The following is an 18,566-nucleotide window of genomic DNA, read 5'->3' as shown; positions in this document are numbered from 1 at the left end:
CGTTTCTGGCAGTGTTATACGTTGTAAGTGCGTAATATAATATGTATTTCGTTAAGTCTGTCGTTCTTGATACCTGTGGAGACTCTCTATAAACGGTAAATTGCGATAAATCCGTAGAACCGTACTAATTATAACGCGCTGTTTATTCACAGTCGGATACCCTTATTGCTTAATAAATGGCACTGATTATTGAAATATTTATGAGTATCGTTGCTGTCTCGAATGCTACAGAGTCGAATAAAGTACGTTTATACTCCCTACCGCTGTCCCGGTTTCTAACAACGATCTAAACTAAATTCGCGTATCGAGCAGTGACTTGTCCTTCCCTACAATTGAATTCTTTACGAAAGGCAACACGTGATTTGTATTCCCATATAACTCCCTAGAAAATCTTCCTTTTCTTTCGCATGAAATATATAGATGATTGAAGAAAGAGAGTGTACGTCGATCGTATATCGACTAAAGGAATAATTTTTTCTTTTCTTTTCTTTTCCTTTTTTTAAATCGATGATGAGACGTGCCGTTGTCGATACATATATAAAATAAGTAAAAACGTCGCGCGCGGATTTCGGAGAATTATGTTCTCGCGGAAGAATAATAATCTTCCATTCACGCCTCGCAAAAGCAGTATATTGTCTCATACCGGGTGAATGGAGAGGGGGGCCTTCGTTTCAAACGTCGCTATAAACGTTCAGAGTCCCACGATCGTCGTCGTCGTCGTCGCCAATTCGAGATTGCTTTTTATAATTAATTTGGTTTTGCTTGTGTATCGGTGAGTCTCCGAGCATTGCTAGCATATATTTACGCGTAGGCGAGTGCACCGTATTTTGTTAGGGAGGCACGTAGGGGGGCGGTTTCCTGTACGTCGGTGTGGGCTTGGGACGATTTTGCCGATTGGTGTCGCGATTCGTGGCGAATGGCGGTGGCGGTTGGTACGGCTCCTCGGAGTTCTCCTTCGGCAGCATCGGCATGTCGGCGCCGTCCTCGGCCTTCTGATACTCGGGCGGCGGAAGAGGTGGCTTCTCCTCCTTTAGAATCACGGGTGACTTATTGCCTGGAATCACGCGACGTGTCAGACGAGAAGGGACCGACGTATTCCGCGCTAATATATTTCTATTAATATACTTTAAATTAAACCATTACCGGGATCCGGCTTCTCGTCCAGCTCGTCCTGGAAAATCACGGGAATTCCCTTGCTCCGGAAACTCTGCCGCTCCTCATCCTGCTCGCTCACGCTCATCTTCCCACTGCGCCGTCGCTTGTGCAGCACGCACGCGATTATTCCCGCCAGAATGAGCATGGCGGCGATGATGATCGCAGGGAGAACGAAGGTGAGAAGGTAATCGTCGTGGAATGCGCCGATAGACGTGGAATCGTCCACCGGCGGCACGTGGCTGTCCGGCGAATGTACGCCCGTTAATTCACCGAGACAGATTCCCATCGGGATTACCGTGATCTGCTTCACCGGGAATTTCATGCCCATCACGTCCAAAACCTCGTCCGTCACGGAACGCCGATCGTTGTCGCTCTTCACGAGCACGGATCGCAGCCTGTTGACCTCGTCGTGGGCGCAAGTCGACGTAGGTAGAGTTCTGTTGTGCCACGTGATCACAGTACTGCCGTTCGAGATGTTATGCAGCGAGATAGCACTCGTGTCTCTGTCCCCGTAGAGGTCGCGCAGCTTCTCGATAAAATTACGCTTCTGAAGGGCGGAATGCGCGAAGTTATTGTAGGCGATATCCAGCGTCATCGAGAATTCCACCGTGTGCGCCATGGGAGGTGCCGAATGTACGACAACGACCAAACTATCCGTGGTGCTTGCACCTGGAGATTTTTAATTATTCAATTGTTATAAAATGTATTTTCGATTTTAGAAAATGGAATGTACATTCTTCTCTTTACCTTCTCTATCGGTGGCGACCAATTGGTATTCCTTGCGACCGATGTCGGTATTCATTGGCACGCCGTAAAATTCTTGATTCTTGCTGTCGAACTGCAGCCACTCGTGAGGTAGAATGGGTTGTCGGTCGTTGGTCAAAAGTGACATCTTCAAGTTTCGCGACGATCCATCCTCATTATCGAAGAATGTATCCTGCAAAAATAACATAGACAATTATTCGTATTGTCATTTATTGCACTGATAAAAATGATACGAATTTGATCAAACACATACCTCTGGCACTTTGAACACAAACAACTGGCCAACTGTTGCATTAAGGCGATCGATTTGATTCCTCGGTACCGGCGGGAAATTACTCTTCGGCTCTTCGGTAGAGACTTTTGGTACCTCGGGACGAGATATATCTTCGCATTGTCCAATACCCTCATACACGACACGCTTTACCCTGATTTCCGGCGCGAGAACTGCTCTCAGAGAAGCTGACGGATCTCCGTTACTGTCGACGAGTACCTGATAATACACCTCATTTTTAAAACCTGTGTAATTTGTTAAAAAAAAAAAACAGAGATGATATATAGCAATAATGCTTACGCGCAATAATCTGTTTATATGTTCTCTCGGGCATTCGCTGCTTCTTGGAAGACTATCATTAGTCCATGTGAAAGTGGCTTGCTCACGATCGACGATATTGATGGAACGAACTGTGATATGCTGGGTGTCCCTGTCTCCGTAAAGTTCAGCTAGGCTTTCGATTACCTATAACGAAAGACAAATTAGAGATCAACGAAAAACAAAGAAGAACGATTATCAATACGTACTTCGAGTTCCCAATCAACGTCCGTTGGGAATTCGTTTCGTTTGTCGATTTTCAAGTAAATGGTGAATTCGTGATTGACGCTGCGGCTCAGCTTGTGCTGCTGAACGTGAATGTCGAGACTGTCAGTGACGTTGGCGCCTTCGCTATCCGTGGCAACCAGTTCGTAATTCCAGGTAGATATATCGTTCTCAAGAGGCCTATCAAAAGAGAGAAATAAAATGTGTTAAAATAAAATGTGTCTCCTTTGTCCTCGAAAAATAAATATAGAAACGTCGCGTGAAGTACTTACAGTCCATAGATTTTCTGGATATCATGATCGAACTGAAGCCAATGGGTCGTTTTGAGCGGTAGACCTTGCCAGTACAAGCTCAACTTCAGTTTCCTCGTGTTGCCGTCTTCCAAATCGGTGAAGGTGTCGGCCGGTATGATGTAGCTCAACAGTTTGCCGGCGGTCACCGGTATCTTCTTTAATCTCCTGTCGCGTCTCGGTGGGAAGTTAACTTGGCCATACTCGATACTCTCCGTGGTGATCCGAGCAGTCGTCGTCGTTGGCGTGGTGGTTGTAGGCGCCGCGGTAGTGGTAGTGGTAGTGGTCGTAGTCGTGGTGGTCGTGCTGGGTGTAGTGGACGGTGTTGTGCTTGACACGGTTGTGCGAAGATCCGACGACGTTGACGGCATCATCATTGTCGTAGTCGTAGTAGTTTTGTCACTCATTACGACTACAGGCGTGATAGTAGAGGCGCTAACATTCGGAGTTACGACTACGGGTGAAGGAGTGGTGAAGATGTTAACGTCCGCGATGCTCGACGTTGGTACAGTAGTCGGTTCTCTCATGGAAGTCGTAGTTTGTTCCGACTAGGCGAGAAAAGATCGCGTGTCAAAATGCGTAATGAATATTGAGAAGAATAGCTCCACGTGATGGGGAAATTTGTGTATAACAACAGTAGAATATCTAAGCTGCTATTAACACGCCGTTAATAACGGATTGACGATTTTGATCAGGATGATAACACAATTTGTCTCAGCGAAGCGACAAATCGGCACGATAAAGCGCACGAAGAAAGTTGATGTGTGTATAGCGGCGTGAACTATTGTACAAATGAGAGAAGCGCTAAAGCACGTGTAAGCATTACCTCTTCCGTTGTAATGTTAGTAATACCAACGACGATCTCCGTCTCGTTTTTGTCGAAGACGCTAGTTTGGATGGCCGATGTGCTAAAAGCCGACAGAGTGGTTGCAGGAGGAGGAGTCGTGACGTCCAAGGGAATGGTTGGTAAAGCGGTAACGGATTCGGCAGGCTCCACGGGTTTCGTTTTCTCCGTGGCGTTTTCTCTCGGCGTGATCTCCTCGTCCGTGGTATCCCACGACCGTGATCGCGGAGACTCTATCGATGGGGCTACAGTGGTGGAGATACTAGCTGTTGTTGTTGTTGTATCGGCTGATGTAACGGTCGTTGTGGTGCTACTGGTAGAAGTAGTTGCGGTAGAAGTCGTTGGCGCGGCTTGGGTGGTGGTTGTAGTTGTCGTCGTGGTGGTGAAGGTGGTTGTAGTAGTTGTTGATGGTGATGATGTAGTAAGTTCAGTGGTTCTTGTCTGCGAAATCGTTAGTAGATGCGATGTATGGCACGAAAAACGAGTGGGTTAGTTATGTTTTCGAAGGGACGAAGAAGTTCGTACAAAGTAGAGAACCAAGTATCAGGCTTTTGTTTGCGGAGAGTAAAAGAGAGACTTTCGCGACGCAATCTGTACAGCATACACTTTAGAGACGAACGTATGTACAGACACGGAGTATACGGACAGTTTGCGAGAACGAAATAGAGGCCAGCGTTTAAAATACACAATATACCCAGTAGCTATTCTAAACTCTTCAAGCGGCAACGATTTCCCCCGCAAGCGGTATGGCAAAGTGAGGCGAATGAGGAGCGCAGAAATAGGAATCTTAAACGTAAAACCGTAGAGACATGTATCCCGCGAGTGTAAACGTTGACCAAAGGAAATCAATCGTAGAATCGCGTTTTGATTTCACAAAGGCACTTCTTACCGTAGGGAGCGTAGTTTTACTTTCCAATTCGTTTTGACTCATCCTCGGTATTATCTCTTGCTCGTCGACGTCTTCGCTCTGAAAACAATGTGTCACGGATGAAGAATATTCGTGGCGAGTTTACTTTTGCACATCTCACGCAAAACGTGAAAAATAGCGCGCTTGCGATTTGACACTGTTGCAATCTCCTCACCTTCCAATCACCATCGATCGGCTCCTCGCCATGATGATGCCGGTGCGGATGTTTCGAGTCCAGCGGTATTAAAGTCGTTGGCACTCCGGAGTCCTCGTTATCATCTCCATCGTAATCGTCTTCCTCGTCCTCATCATAATCGGTGTCATAATTGTCATAATCGTCAGGGTTGAAGTCGCCGGAGCCGACCTCCCGTCTGTTTCTCAGGTAGGAGGTCAAATCCGTCCTAACGCGCCACGATACCACGGGAAGCTGCAGAACTTCCGCTAAAGTACCGTCCTTCGCCTGCTCACGTAATTGTTTCACCAACTCTGTTTGATGCTTCCATACGTGACCGTCGCAGCCAACCTACGAGGCGTGTTTAGATACATCCGGCTATTCTCTTGATCGACGAGGTTTAAAAAAAAAAAGAGATATCGCAAAAACTGATAATAAAAATTCGGAGCTACGTAAAATATCGTAGTTTATATCTTTGTGTTTTTGCAGATATTAAGTAAACGTTGAAAATGATTAATTTCAAATCTCACCTGCCATTGAATGGTGGTCAAATGGCTGTCTTTATCTTTGTTCTTGTGATGCCTAACATTCCCCGGTCCGGTCAAGATAACGTAGGAATCCGACCCGGTGACATCCTTAATGCTTTGGGAATGCATCGAGAATGCGCTCTGGAGAACGTAAAAACAAAAATCCTATAGTAGATTCTTGAAAGACAAAGGAAATTTTCACAAAAAAATTAAATACTTTTTTATCGCTTTTTTTCTTACAATAAGCACGATTTCTCTCAACTCTCGAAAGTACAAGTTCGTATCTCGAGGGAACGCAACGGAAATTAATCGATTAATTTCTAATGGCAACCAATACTGGATGGAGTCAATACCGTGTGCATTCCTAGATATCCCGCGAGGTTTTCGATGGCATTCACCCTGATGGCAGGCGACAGTTGGTCCATCCGCGCGTCCAGCAGAATCGTGAGGATCGTCTGGTACTCCCCGTCGTCGCAATGCGTCTGCAATTAAGATCGCGCTACTTCTTTACACCACAGCTGCCAGCATTCCGTTCACGCCTATCCAGCACGCGAAATTTCAAAGATCGAGATCGCCGGCCAAATGTATGTACGCGGGTATGTGCAACTGCGCGAGACGATTACGCGGTTACGCATGCAGCAACATCAATTGGCGTCAATCAGTCGTCCGCGGGAGTAAATGTCTTCACGACATTTAAACGCAACGTTGACGACGCGATTGTGAACGGACGATCGCCGCCGCCTGTTCCAACGGATTTATGTCTATCGCGACCGCTCGGGATCCCACCTATAAATTCATCAAACGCGGATTTTATCGCTCGCGACTGAAATACGGGCTGAAAAAAATACAGCATCCGGAAAAGAAAAAATATTTTTTCACTCATGTTTCACTCGGACAAAAAAAACACAGTTTTTCAAACGTTATTTTATTTTGCTTCTTATCGACGTCGCGCGAACGACGCAGTAACGCGCGCTTTTCGCTGACAATTTAAACGTACACAAACGTTCACCAAACGCCTCCCCCTTTGTCTATAAGTCTTTTTATCTTTAAGTTCTATTAATCATTAGTGAATGGAAGGCACGTACAGGCGGGGACCTGTTGTTCGACTTGGATAAGAAACTTGAAACGATGCCAGCGATACGTTTTCACAGCTAACGATCCTCTCGCCGGTTCGTTGTTCGCGTTCTCGTTACGGCGAGTTAACGTTTATCGATATAACTCACCTTGCCGTCCTTATGCTTGAGCTCCTCCAGCTTCTCGGGTGTAACCTGCACGACGAATTGATCCTTGGCGGTGTCACGGTGCTTGCCAACAGCCGTGACGGTCAGGTGATAATTGCCCAAGTCCTTTTTCGACGGCACGCCCAAGAGAGTGGAGGCGGCGTCGTCCCAGTGCATCCATCGTGGCAGACGATCGCGATTCACGGTCTCGTAAACCTAATGCGTTTTTAGAGTGTAAAAAAAACCATATTCCCCTGCTGCCTCTCGAGAGAATAATTATAATTCGCGCCGTCTTTGCGTCGGGGTGTCGCGCGAAGGCGTTTTGAATCACCTCTGCACGAATGGGAGCGAGGGTGTCCCGCTGCCAGAATAATTTCGAGGACAAAAGGAAAGAAGACTATAGGGCCATTCAACCTAAGAAGGATTTCCGGCGGTGAGATTCGCCGGGGAGCAAATTGAATCGCAAATATGGATTCAACGGGGAGACGAACGAACGACGCTCTCTCTCCGGCAGCGAGCCTCGAGAGGGAAGAAAATGACAGATGTGAGAACAAGCAAATCAATAGCGTTTCAACAAGCAGCGGCGGGCATCGCTGATACTTGACGGCGCTACGAGGCTCGATAAATACGAAAGAAGGGCGCTCAAGGAGTCGAAATCCGACGCCGCTTTTATCTCCGGCGAAACACTGGACGGCGAGAGTACGGTGTACTTAAACAAGACTTTTTTTCCTACTCCCCGTACAAAAAGATCCTTTAACGTAAAGAGATACAAAATGCTCGCGTGTAATTCAACACAATCGATTCGCTGTATACATCTAGTAAAACAACTGTCGTATTTTCGCTTGTCGTTAATTCTTGTCGGTGATTCTTTTTCTTTTATATTTGCAAGACTTAAAATTTTCGGGATTCGATGCCGAGTGTCTTTTTGCCCGAGGGGAGCCCGCTTTCGAGATTTAATTTAATTTAAAATTCGAGCAACGTAGGACGGATATTTTTCTCATCAGGGGCACTAGGTATAGTGCAGAACCGGTAAGCGCGATGGGTTTCCGGTCACGTTCCAAATTCGTGGTCGAAGAATAAGTCGCGCCGTCGAACTTACCTCGTAAAAATCCACGCCTCCCGAAAAAGCCTGCCGCGGTATTTTCATCCTGAAGACGTGGCCGACCGGGACTACGGTGTCCGACACGCCCCGTGCCCTTTCGACCCGGGAGGCGTGCCGTCTGCCATCGCGAGACGACGATCCGACGTGTTCGTAACGATCGGATCGACCGCGAGCATGATGATTTATCAGGACGGAGCCGACGGGCACGTTGTCATTGTCGTTGTCCTCGCCGACATCGTCGAAGACCAGGTCGTCCTCCTGCAGGCTGAGTCCCAGTGTCAGTGGCAGCAGGAGTAGGATGCACGCGAGGATGTGAGGATGCTTCTTCATGTTTCGGGGGAGTTCTCAGTCACTGGTACCATACCATGCTGCTACGCCTGCAACAGGTCAAGCCACCGCGGGCCCGTTCAGTACGAGTCACGATCGTCGCGATAGCCATCGAACGATGTCAGTGTCGTAATAATTAACCGCGCGCGCGGTTGATCCCGATGTAAAATCCCCGATTGCTGAAATGGGGACACGCGCTGGCGAAACGAGAGCATCACGAGTCGACCCCTGCCCCCCCCCTTAAAATGCCGCGAAATCGAACGTGGCTTTCCAGTCTTCGTCTCAAATTGAGATAAATAAATAATATTCTTTTATTATGATGTTGGGCACACATTAAACGACGTAGCAAATGGAATCTTATATAATAAAATAGTCATATCAGTCATATCGCGTGGCTGATATGACTATTTTATTATATGAGATATTATGTGACATATTTTAGCGATAAAACATTTCGTCTAACACACAAACCATATTTTTTCCCCGAAAATTAGTTCAACAGTTAAACAGTTTCTAATTGTCTGAAGAAAAGACGACGTTCAACAGATCGATGACACGCGAATTAAAATACAGTCAAACACGATGCAATCGAATAGAAGGGCGTATTGCATCGATCAGTGAACGCCAACAATCAGACGTCAGCTGATAATTGTGCACGCTCGTACATTCGACGTGTCTGTTTAGGTTCGACCCGAGAGACTAATGGAACACATTTTCGTAACCGAGGGAGAGACAGAGAGAGAGAGAGAGAAAGGCGAATACATTCAGTGGTGTCCAATGATAGCCAATAAACGCCTCGCCATTGCCTTTTTATTTTCCTTTATCGCTCGTTTCGCCGAGCCACCGTTTCATTAATCGGCGCGACCGGCGGACAATGAGGAGCCGACGGTTAAGCCGCTCTCGCGACCGGCGAACCATCGATAAAACCAGAAAAGGGGATTCAGTTTTATCGAAACACGATGACTCACGTTTCCCTCGCGCATGGTGTGTTCGCAAAACGATCGATTGCCGCTAATTTCGGCGGTGACATCTGGCCGAAAACTATTCAGGGAGACCGGGATAATTCGGGATAAATGGAATGATATACGGATAATGCTTCGGACGATTCTTTCTTCCCAGTCGGCGTCCCACCGACAGCGCGCTCGACAAATCGAGCGAATTAATCGAAATCGGGGACACTCCGTCGAGTTACAGAGAACTTCATCGCCGCGTTAGTTTAATCGCGCGCTCGCGCGCGGAAGTTATGCACTGCGCGACATTTATCGTCGCGACTTTCAAAAGAAGGGAGGAGGGGAAGAGGGATTGTGGATCGTCGCGGAGAACGCGATAAGGAAAATTTCCAATAAACGCGTCACCGAGGTCGCGGTAGAATCGGAGAATCGTATTTTTAGCTGCCGATAATATCAAAATCAAACTTTAATAACGAGAGGCAGGCGTGTGCTCTTAGCGCTGAGACCGCGGAACGATCGAAGAAACGATCGGTCGTCGATTTCGAGGAAACGCGGAAACGCGCGGATCTCGTCGTTCGCGTGTAATAACGAGGAAGATTCGCGCGGATTAATTGCGCCGATGAAAACGAGGGCAACGCGATATTATACGCTAAACCCATATCTCCTCCTCTCCGACGCGGCGGCGGAGCGACCGCGAAGACGGTCAACGGACCGCGAAGGTTACGTCCCGGGTGGGTGTAGACAATTGAGTTTATGCCCGCGTTTACATGCGTTCGCACGGGAACGTAAAGATATATAGCAGAGTGAGCTCATTACGCCTCCGCTCGCTTATACCGCACTCCCGCTCGGCTTGCCTTAATAAAAATGGCGGAAGGCCGACGACGCGCACAAAGATAGCCTGCCTCCTGTGCTCTTCCGATCTCATGATTTTATAATAAATCTCCGAAGAGTCTGTCGCGCAACAGAAACTATGGACGCAGAACTATATGAGCGGCGCGGTAGATACTTACTTTTGCTCGGTTCTTCGCGCGGCATTGTCGAGCAAGTTATTTATTTAACGAGCGGATTTTCCTCGCGTCGCGTGACACGAATATCGAATCTTGATGTCGCACACACGACACGGTTTGTTTTTGCGCACGGCGGTGATTTTTGTAGGACGACACGCGCGCGCGCGCGCGCGCGGTCGTGACATCGCGCACGTTCGGTGTGAACGCAGTGCGCGTCCGGTGACAAACAGTTTAAAAAGTCCGCGTGAAATGAACGCGAAATGTAGGGAGAACAGAGGGGAGAAACCGTTTATCACAATAGGGATTGCAAAACGATCGCGCATACGTCCAACCCTCGGCGTCGCGAATTCCCGCGCCGCCGGGCTTAATACGATTTCACGGTCGCAATACCGTGCAGCAATACCGAGAGACCGGAGTATTTATCAAAGCTTAACGATCGAATAACGCGATGCCCGATTGTTCGATTGTTCGAACGCGGGATGCGCTTGCTTGATTGTCCGGCGAACGCGCGATTGATGTGATTCTCCTCCTCTGCTGTCTCTCTAGAGAATTCCGGGGATACGATTATTTAAGTAAAACACATTTATAGACAGTTATACGTAACATGTGCAATGCATGTGTACTCCGATCGCGCGCGCTACGTGCGCGTGAAAAACTCTCGTTGCTGCGGATAAAAGGAACGAGAGAATAATATGGCGCGAGCAATGAAATATCATTGGTAATCTGTCGCGGGCGACCGTCCGACGCGTAACATTTTTCACACTCTCTGACACACTTCGATGACGCTTCGTATATCCTATGCGCCTTCGAGAGAGACCCGTGTACATGTATACGTATAATCATTCCTCCATTCACGCGCGACGGAGTCTGCCGCGCGTTCGAGACCTTGCCTCCAGCCGCGCCGCGCCGCGCCGCCTGCACGGTATGCACTATGCAGAGCGCAAATGCGTCGCTGCTGCTGCTGCTGCTGCTGCTGGCAGGTGCAACGTGCCCGTCGCCGCGAGACACGCGTGCGACGAATGCAGGAACAGAATGCGGTGACCGAAGAAGGGGTGGAGGGGGACGGGGAGGCCGATAGACACACACCGGGGCGCCGAACGGAAGTGCATAAGGAACGTGGAAATCGATAGCATCCCCTCGTAATCCGGAGAAACGAGACGCGGGCGCGAGTTCGGGGCGTCGCGGCTCATTGAGCGCGCCGACCCTAACACGTGTACCTTGGATTTGTAACTAGTTCACCGCAAATCCCGCGCGACACGCGCGCGGCGCAAGGTCCTCCGACCCGCGCGCGTATTTCTCCCGCCGTAAGAAGGCGTTGCCGCTAAATAGAGAGAGAGAGAGAGAGAGAGAGGGTGGAGAAGGGCACTTGCGCTTTTGAGTTCATTCATATACAACACCGCCCGTTAAGTTCATTGATGATAACGTCGTCGCGCACCACGCATTTTATTTCCTTTCTCGGAAGTCGCCGCTCACACACAGAGGTCTCTTCCGTGAGTCAGTGACCTTAAACGGATTAATCGATGCTGTCCCACGCGAGCGTATCACCGAGACGAGACGCGCCCGGAGACGCGATACGAATTCCGCCTCGTCGTGAACGGGAAAAGGTGCGCCCCTCCGTTGATCGCCTTTGCGCGAACATCGTGGGAAGTATCAAAGGAGAGAGACAGAGAGAGACAGGAACACGTTCTTCTACAAAATGTATAATAATACTGCAGCAATGTTATTTATTACGAGCGACTTCGCCGAATCCCGGCGCCGAGATGTACGTATAAAAACGAGGCTGCAGTTAACTTTACGCTGATAGTTATTTCTGAAAGTTTAAACATCGTCGTGTCCCAGGGCTCTCACTGAGTGTACGGGGAATGCAATTTTTAAAAGACGTCGGAGAGCGCGTCGTATGGATATCATCGGGTTTCCTTGTGATCTAAATTTAAAGCGCGACGCGCTCGCCACCGCGTAGAATTTCCTTTCTCGCTCCAGATTCTACCGTATCTTCGAATAAGAGGGTACATCGAGGGGAAAAAAAAACTAATGGCGGTGAGAGAAAGATCTTATCTCGTGGTATGCACACAGGTAGATTTCGTTTTCGAAATTCTTCCTCGAGAACGAGAGCGATTCCGAGCGCTATAGAAGAAAAACATAATAACGGCGAGCATAATCGCTGCGCGCAGCGAATATAATGGTATGCGACAGTCGGCATCGACGTACACTTGGGACCGGCTCTAATTATAGATATCGTATCACTGGCGCATTTATCCCCGTTAGCAACGCTCCGTTGCGTAACGCAACATCGTTATGCACATGATTCACGCTCGCGAACAAGTCAACCGCGATGGCAGTCGGTCAATAATATATCAATCGTCGTCTGTCCATCGTGTAACATCGCGTCTCTCACTGCATTTTTCCCGCGTCGAGAAATTCCCGCCGCAAAATGATCGTAACTTCGATCGAGCTAGGGAGAGGCGTCGTCGTGCCTTCCTAACGAGTTTCGGCTGCCCCGGGTGTCATGTTGTCGCGATAACCGCTTTTCGTGAGTCGTGTACACACAAGCCAACGTTTACACAGCCTTTATTCTTCCAGATGCTGCTGCTGCTGTCTCGGGAAATAGAGGCCAAAAGACCCTCCTTTGACTCGATGTTGAAAATAACATCCTGTTTTAGCGTTAATCGTGTGGCGGGGCACCATTCCCCTCTGGCAACAAAATGTCGCGCAATAAGTGACGCGCGGTTAATTACATTCATTCGGCGAGCGGCATATTTTATTCGACCGGAAATGTACATGTTAAACCGAATTTAACTGAACAATTAAAAAGCGCTCGTCCAGTCGCAAATCGGACGGATTAATAAATGAGCGCGTTCCAGAAAACGGCAACGATACACGCATGCACGCGTGACGACAACGACGACACGCTGCACCGCGCCGATTTTCGCTCTCGCGCCAATTCAGCGCGAATACGCGGCGGCTTCGCGACAAATATTTGCATGCGCAGCGCGAATAAGGCGCGTCGGGACTCCTATCGCGACGGAGCGGCGGCGACCATCTCGGGCAAAGGGAAGTAACGCGATACACGTCGCTTACTTACTCGGTCTCTCTCTCTGCGTGTAAACTACCCATATGCGCCGAGAACGATCTTAATTACCGCGACGCGGTGTAATTGTGCACGCGGCGGTTCGCTAAAGTTCGCACGGTGAGTCAGACGCGCGGACGCTCGATCGCGCCGCGTTATTCAATGGGAAGAGCGACGGTTGTAAAAAAAATCTCGAGTTGCCCCGCGCAAAGTGTATCTTAAGACTTTAATACCGCAAAGTCTCTCGGCCCGTGCAGCAGTCACGTGAGAATTCTGTTCGCGAACCGACCTGCGGCACACCGCGCTCCCTCGGAGCTCCGCGAATAGAACGACCAAGGAGGTTGAACTCTCTTTCTCTCGCGGGGAGCGAGACGCGGAAACTTGACGCTAAACAAAATATCCCGCGTGCTCGCGAGAGAGGAAAATGGCTTTGGCAAAAGTTGGCGACTCACGTCCCGGCGAAAAGGGGACAAAGTGGAAAAACCGTTGAACTCCCGGGAAATAAAAGAAAGTTATGCCCGGGGCTTTCGGGGCTTTCAGTCGACACAACAATTTCTCGACCGTTTAAGCTGCAGGGGATTAGTATCTTACATAATATTTTAGAAGCGAAGCGTTCCCCCCCCCCGCCCTTTCGCCCCTTCCGCCCTGTAAAGTTACGTCGTTAAAATTGCCAGAACGAAAAATTGATGCGCGGCGCGTTTCGTTACGCGAGCGGGGCAACACAAGATATTCGTGATCGCATTAATTTACTTGGGGAAGGCACGCGGATGGGCAACATTCCGGACCAATGAAAAATCATTAATGCGCGCCCTCCTTCCACCTGTCGGGAGCGACGGATGAATTAAATCATAAAGTGGATTTAATAAAGCTCGACCGTGCTTAGCTTGTTTCATAAACACTCAGGAGTTAACTCCTTGTCCCACGGGATAAGGTAAAACCATTCTGCACTCTCGGCCCGCTTAATGCAAAATACGACGGGACGCGCGCACACCGGTGTGTCCGGGGGTTGAAACAATGGCGGCGCCACAGCGCGGCGGCGAAACAGCTAACTGCTAAAAATTCTCCGTAATCATATTGCTTGGGATTACGCGTAATTACGTTACGCAGCAGAGATTCCGAGTTGACAGATTCGGTTCTCCATTCTTTTAATTTTATAATTGTCAGCGAATAAACGAAGCGAAATGTCAGCGTTATGAAATTAAGATATTGTAACTTTATATATTATATCAAATTGTAATACATATAATAAAGTGAACGGACGGGGATTCGAGACGGAGGAGAGGGATGTCGTTAACTTTTCGCAACGTCTGCCAGAGATCTTGACAGATTAGTTTAGGATTATTTTAGACGTACTGAAAGTTTTCCTCGGCCCGGATTAAGGATCCCGTTAATAAAGCAATCGCGTGTTACCGCGTGATAGCGGGAGTACGACTTGTATCGGGACGACCCGCGTGTGCGCGCGCGGACATTCTGCCCGGCTAAATTCGGCACTCCGTCTCTCTCTCTCTCTCTCTCTCTCTCTTTCTGCATGGCATAATAATAAATTAATAACGTACCGCCCGGGCGCTCCTCCTCCGGTTCTATGCCTCGGCATAGTCCGTTACATGTGAAACGAAAATTCATTACGCTCTTTATTGTGCCGCGGTTTCAGCGGGCAGGGGCAACAACAATCAAATTACTGCTTCCGCTTAAGGGCGAACGAATCACGTTTAAATATTGTACGGGAAGCAATAAATAAAATACACAGGTATGTTTATATTACAGGAGAACGCTCGCTGTTTTTTTTTTTGTTTTCCTTTGAATTTCTCTCGATGGTCGCGATTGTAACGTAGAGCGAATGGAGTTTCGGACAGGATTTTGTCGATTTTTGTGTTAACATGGGGTGCGAGTGTAACGAGAATTGATAGGCGATCGACGGAGATCAGTTTTAAGTAAAAAAAAAAAGAAAAAAAAATACCTCCCGAATGGCACTTGCGAGAGAGCTACTCTCGAGCCATCGGCGTCGTGAAGAAGACGAGCTCTTTTACGAAGGGGATATTGGACCGGTTTTCAATATGTAGGGCGAAAATATTATACTTTCCGGATGCTGGACGAAATGAAAATCGAGCTCCCCCCCCCCCGAGCATCGATGAATTTCTCATGGCAGCATCATACCCCCGACCTGTCGCTATGCAAACGCCGATGTGTATAAGTCGAGGGAGACGTCGAGAAAGGCGTTGGGCCCTTTTATATCCGCTCGTGAACTCGGATATTGACAGACTGCATTTGCATATATTCGCGCGAATCGAGGTGCCCCGGGGGAGCGCTCCGCGCGGGGGGAGCGGACGCGACGGTGAGCATTACGAGGGCAAAACAGGAAAGAGGGAGAGAGAAAGAGAGAAAAACCGAACGAACGTGCAGGTCCGGAGAGAGAATTTTCTATCCCCCGGAATAATTTTTAATCCTTTGGACGAGATTTTCTCTGTGTAAAAGAACGTAACGCGAGCGCGGAAGAAGAACGTACGGTTTTCTACAAATCTCTGAATATTTACCCAAGTATTCTTGCTCTTGAGAGCATGACGCAATGTTTTGTGTGCTATTAATGTAAAACACAAAGCGGATTAGCATTCATTTGCAAATACAATAGTTGTTGATCCGTTTTATAAGGAATAATCGATTAGAGAATTTTAAATTTATTCTCGACAAAAACTGCTCGCGCCTTAGACTTTGTAATTAAACGGCCTTCGGTTTCTTGTAAATCCAAACCGGACTTGTATACTATATACTGCATATACGAATATCCGCGGAAGAGCTGAAAACTCTCGAATATACGTGTGGTAATATGATTCCAAAAGTTTCATAAAAAAAATCTCATGTTATAATCTCGCCGCGCGGTTAAGCAAATCAGGAAATGAGCCATATACGGCCGGCGGTAAAATACGATATTTCATCAGATTCGCGAGTTATAAACTCCGACGATACGAGCCCGGCGGATCATCACCGACATCCGCGCACGTGAAATGTCCGCGATAGCCCCGACGTTAACACACGAAAACGAAGTAAATCAGACGTTAACTGAAGTGATGGAGTCGCGAGGTGCTTCGGACGTTATCTCGTTCGCGTTACGGCCGATAAAAGTCGCAATAATTTTTGACAGATACCGCCGGGGAGTTTTATCCAAAAGCCGCGTAAGGAAAGGGAAAAAAAGAGACGGCCGCAAACCGGTCGCCCTTCTCCCCCTCTCTCCGAAATACGATTCCGCTCGGTGGTCTTCACGGGTGTGTGACCCGCGTGCGAATGGAACGGAAGGCGAGAAAGGGGAGGGAAAATCGACAATGTCGCGCGCGAGCGGGACATATCGCTGGATAAACGTACAGCCATCCCACCGGTACTCACCGTTATTGCGAGATATTGTGCAGTTCGGCCACGTGCTCGTTGCACCGGGACGGCGCGGCGGAGACAAAAAGAGGATCGTCCCGCCTGGACAAATTTCCTCTGCCCCGGCCATTGCACGAACGGTACAGCGGTAAATGTCACGGCTTTATTTCTATGGCTGGAGGGCATCGGGGGAGAGAGAAAGAGAGAGAGAGAAAGAAATATTTGTTTTACGCGAGCTCACCGTATGACTCCGGGCGCAGATTGAAGAGCGCGATAACCGAGAAAGAGAGAGACTCGCGCGAAGCGGACGCGCGGCGGATCATCGCCGCCGCTGCGCCGGTCGCGCGGCGGACGACTGTGTAAATCGTAATTAACCAGTGAAGATTAATAGACGGGGATACGTTTTATTTAACGGCTTAATCTTCTTCCGGACGCGCGTAAGCCACCGTCGTCGTGATTCATAAACCAATAAACGGGGGTCTGGTGTAACCGTCGCTTAAACACGACTCTCTCTTACACACGGTTTGCCGTTGCGCAATCTGCTGCATTCGTTTAATATCCGCCGCAGTTAATCATATCTCCCGAGCCTCCCGCTGATTCATCGCGAAGAGACATGGGCTCTTCGCGAAGCTGTCGCGAGGTGGTCCACCTCTCTCCACGCTCTTCGAGCGTGCATGCACGTCGGGACATCTTTAGGACGTCAGACCTGGACGTCGAGGGCGTTCATCACCGTCCTCAAAACACGGTTGAACTCCTCCCGGTAAATCAGATTTTTTACGATTCGCTCATCTTCGAGCTTCGCAAAGTGCATGCCCCGCGGATGCGTCATCGCCCGTTTCTCACGCGTTTCGATCGCGCTCGCCGTCGTCGTCGTCGGTCTTTCTCGAGCGCTGCCATCAGCCTTCGGAGATTCAACCTCTAAGTTAAGAGAACCTCCAGGTCGCGGAGGTTCGACCGCGCGCTGTGTGATAACAACGGCGACGTGAACCTCTCTCGTGAATGGAGGCATTGTGGGAGGCGCGGCCCATCCGTTCTTTTACGCGTTTTATGTCTTACGTCGGGACTCGGCTGGGAGTTTATGTTTACGAGAAAGAACGCGGTGTCTGGTCGCCCCCTATATACGAACCTCATACGTACGGTTTTTTCGCCCGTTCATGCAGCCTTCGTTTTCGTACCTTCCGGCTCTCTTCGATCCGCCCCTTTCCTCGCTCGATCCTTTCTCGCCCTCTCCGCCCTTTTGCCACCCTCGCGTTTCTTACGCTCGCGTTTCACTCGGTACTTAGTGCCAGACTTTCTTTATGCTCGCCGCCATTTCCACCGTTGTATTTCTTTCGCGTCTCTCCGTCTCTCCGTAGTCGCGTTTCTCGTATTTCTCGCGATACCTTTCTCGCAACGAAAACGTTAAAATTCGTTCGTTGCTGCGTCGGCCATCGAGTGCCAATATCGCGCGCTATATGATATCAAATCGTGCGACACGCGCGATAACCTCGGGAGTGGCTTAATAATTATCACTGGAATGTCAAATAATTTGTACGAGTTACGACTGTCCATTATCACGGGAGGGGAGGGGGGCGCGTGAAGATTGAGCGGTGATTATAGCCGTGAAAGCAAATGATGCGTGAGCTCGAATCGGGACAGCTCGATAAAGCGGGGCTTCCGTTTTGTTCGCGCTGAATCTAAATCTGTGACATGATGTCACTCATTGTTTAGCCAGCGGCGCGATTAGTATTCGCTGCGAATTGTTTACAGGGGGGAATATCACACACATCAGGTCGCCTGTCGTTGAAGAGCGCTCGTGTAAATGTATATAACTAACACGGTCGACATGGAAAATCGTGTGAAAAGCGCGAATGTCGTTGAAAAACTCAAACCCATTGGGGAAAAAAAAAAAAAAAAAAAAACAACGTGCACTCGTCGACGCCGTGAAACGAAATTAATGTCGCCATTGACGTTTGCGTTTGAATACCCGTTTGTCGAGCGGCGCCGGTTGCGTGGGGGAGCGATTTATTTACCGTGCCGTTATTAAGTTACGCGCGTATACAAACGCGCGCGGGAGTATGTC

General features: G+C 48.8%; 1 protein-coding gene across 4 annotated transcripts in view; it reads right to left on the bottom strand.

Annotated features, from left to right (window-relative positions):
* Window positions 1-21: 21 nt before the first annotated feature.
* Window positions 22-18,566, bottom strand: part of LOC105458293 (dystroglycan-like) — a 60,513-nt gene continuing 41,968 nt past the window's right edge. For 2 of the 4 annotated variants that reach the window (XM_011703484.1, XM_011703483.1), the window contains exons 2-15: window positions 7,794-8,173; window positions 6,698-6,910; window positions 5,828-5,956; window positions 5,478-5,615; window positions 4,951-5,298; window positions 4,758-4,835; window positions 3,851-4,309; window positions 3,007-3,572; window positions 2,719-2,914; window positions 2,492-2,656; window positions 2,174-2,410; window positions 1,903-2,092; window positions 1,144-1,824; window positions 22-1,054 (exon numbers count right to left, since the gene is read on the bottom strand). In XM_011703484.1, the coding sequence (XP_011701786.1) occupies window positions 831-1,054; window positions 1,144-1,824; window positions 1,903-2,092; window positions 2,174-2,410; window positions 2,492-2,656; window positions 2,719-2,914; window positions 3,007-3,572; window positions 3,851-4,309; window positions 4,758-4,835; window positions 4,951-5,298; window positions 5,478-5,615; window positions 5,828-5,956; window positions 6,698-6,910; window positions 7,794-8,126 (3,957 nt within the window). In that variant the 5' untranslated portion in view covers window positions 8,127-8,173 and the 3' untranslated portion in view covers window positions 22-830. Of the gene's footprint in view, window positions 1,055-1,143; window positions 1,825-1,902; window positions 2,093-2,173; window positions 2,411-2,491; window positions 2,657-2,718; window positions 2,915-3,006; window positions 3,573-3,850; window positions 4,310-4,757; window positions 4,836-4,950; window positions 5,299-5,477; window positions 5,616-5,827; window positions 5,957-6,697; window positions 6,911-7,793; window positions 8,174-8,594; window positions 8,677-18,566 lie in introns of those variants that run through there. The other 2 variants (XM_011703485.1, XM_011703486.1) reach the window with 2 other exon arrangements.

This window comes from Wasmannia auropunctata, unplaced genomic scaffold (assembly GCF_000956235.1).
Source record: "Wasmannia auropunctata unplaced genomic scaffold, wasmannia.A_1.0 LD334549.1, whole genome shotgun sequence".
Classification (NCBI taxonomy): domain Eukaryota; kingdom Metazoa; phylum Arthropoda; class Insecta; order Hymenoptera; family Formicidae; genus Wasmannia; species Wasmannia auropunctata.
Note: the sequence above shows the minus strand (reverse complement) of the source record. Positions and strands in the feature narration are given on the sequence as shown.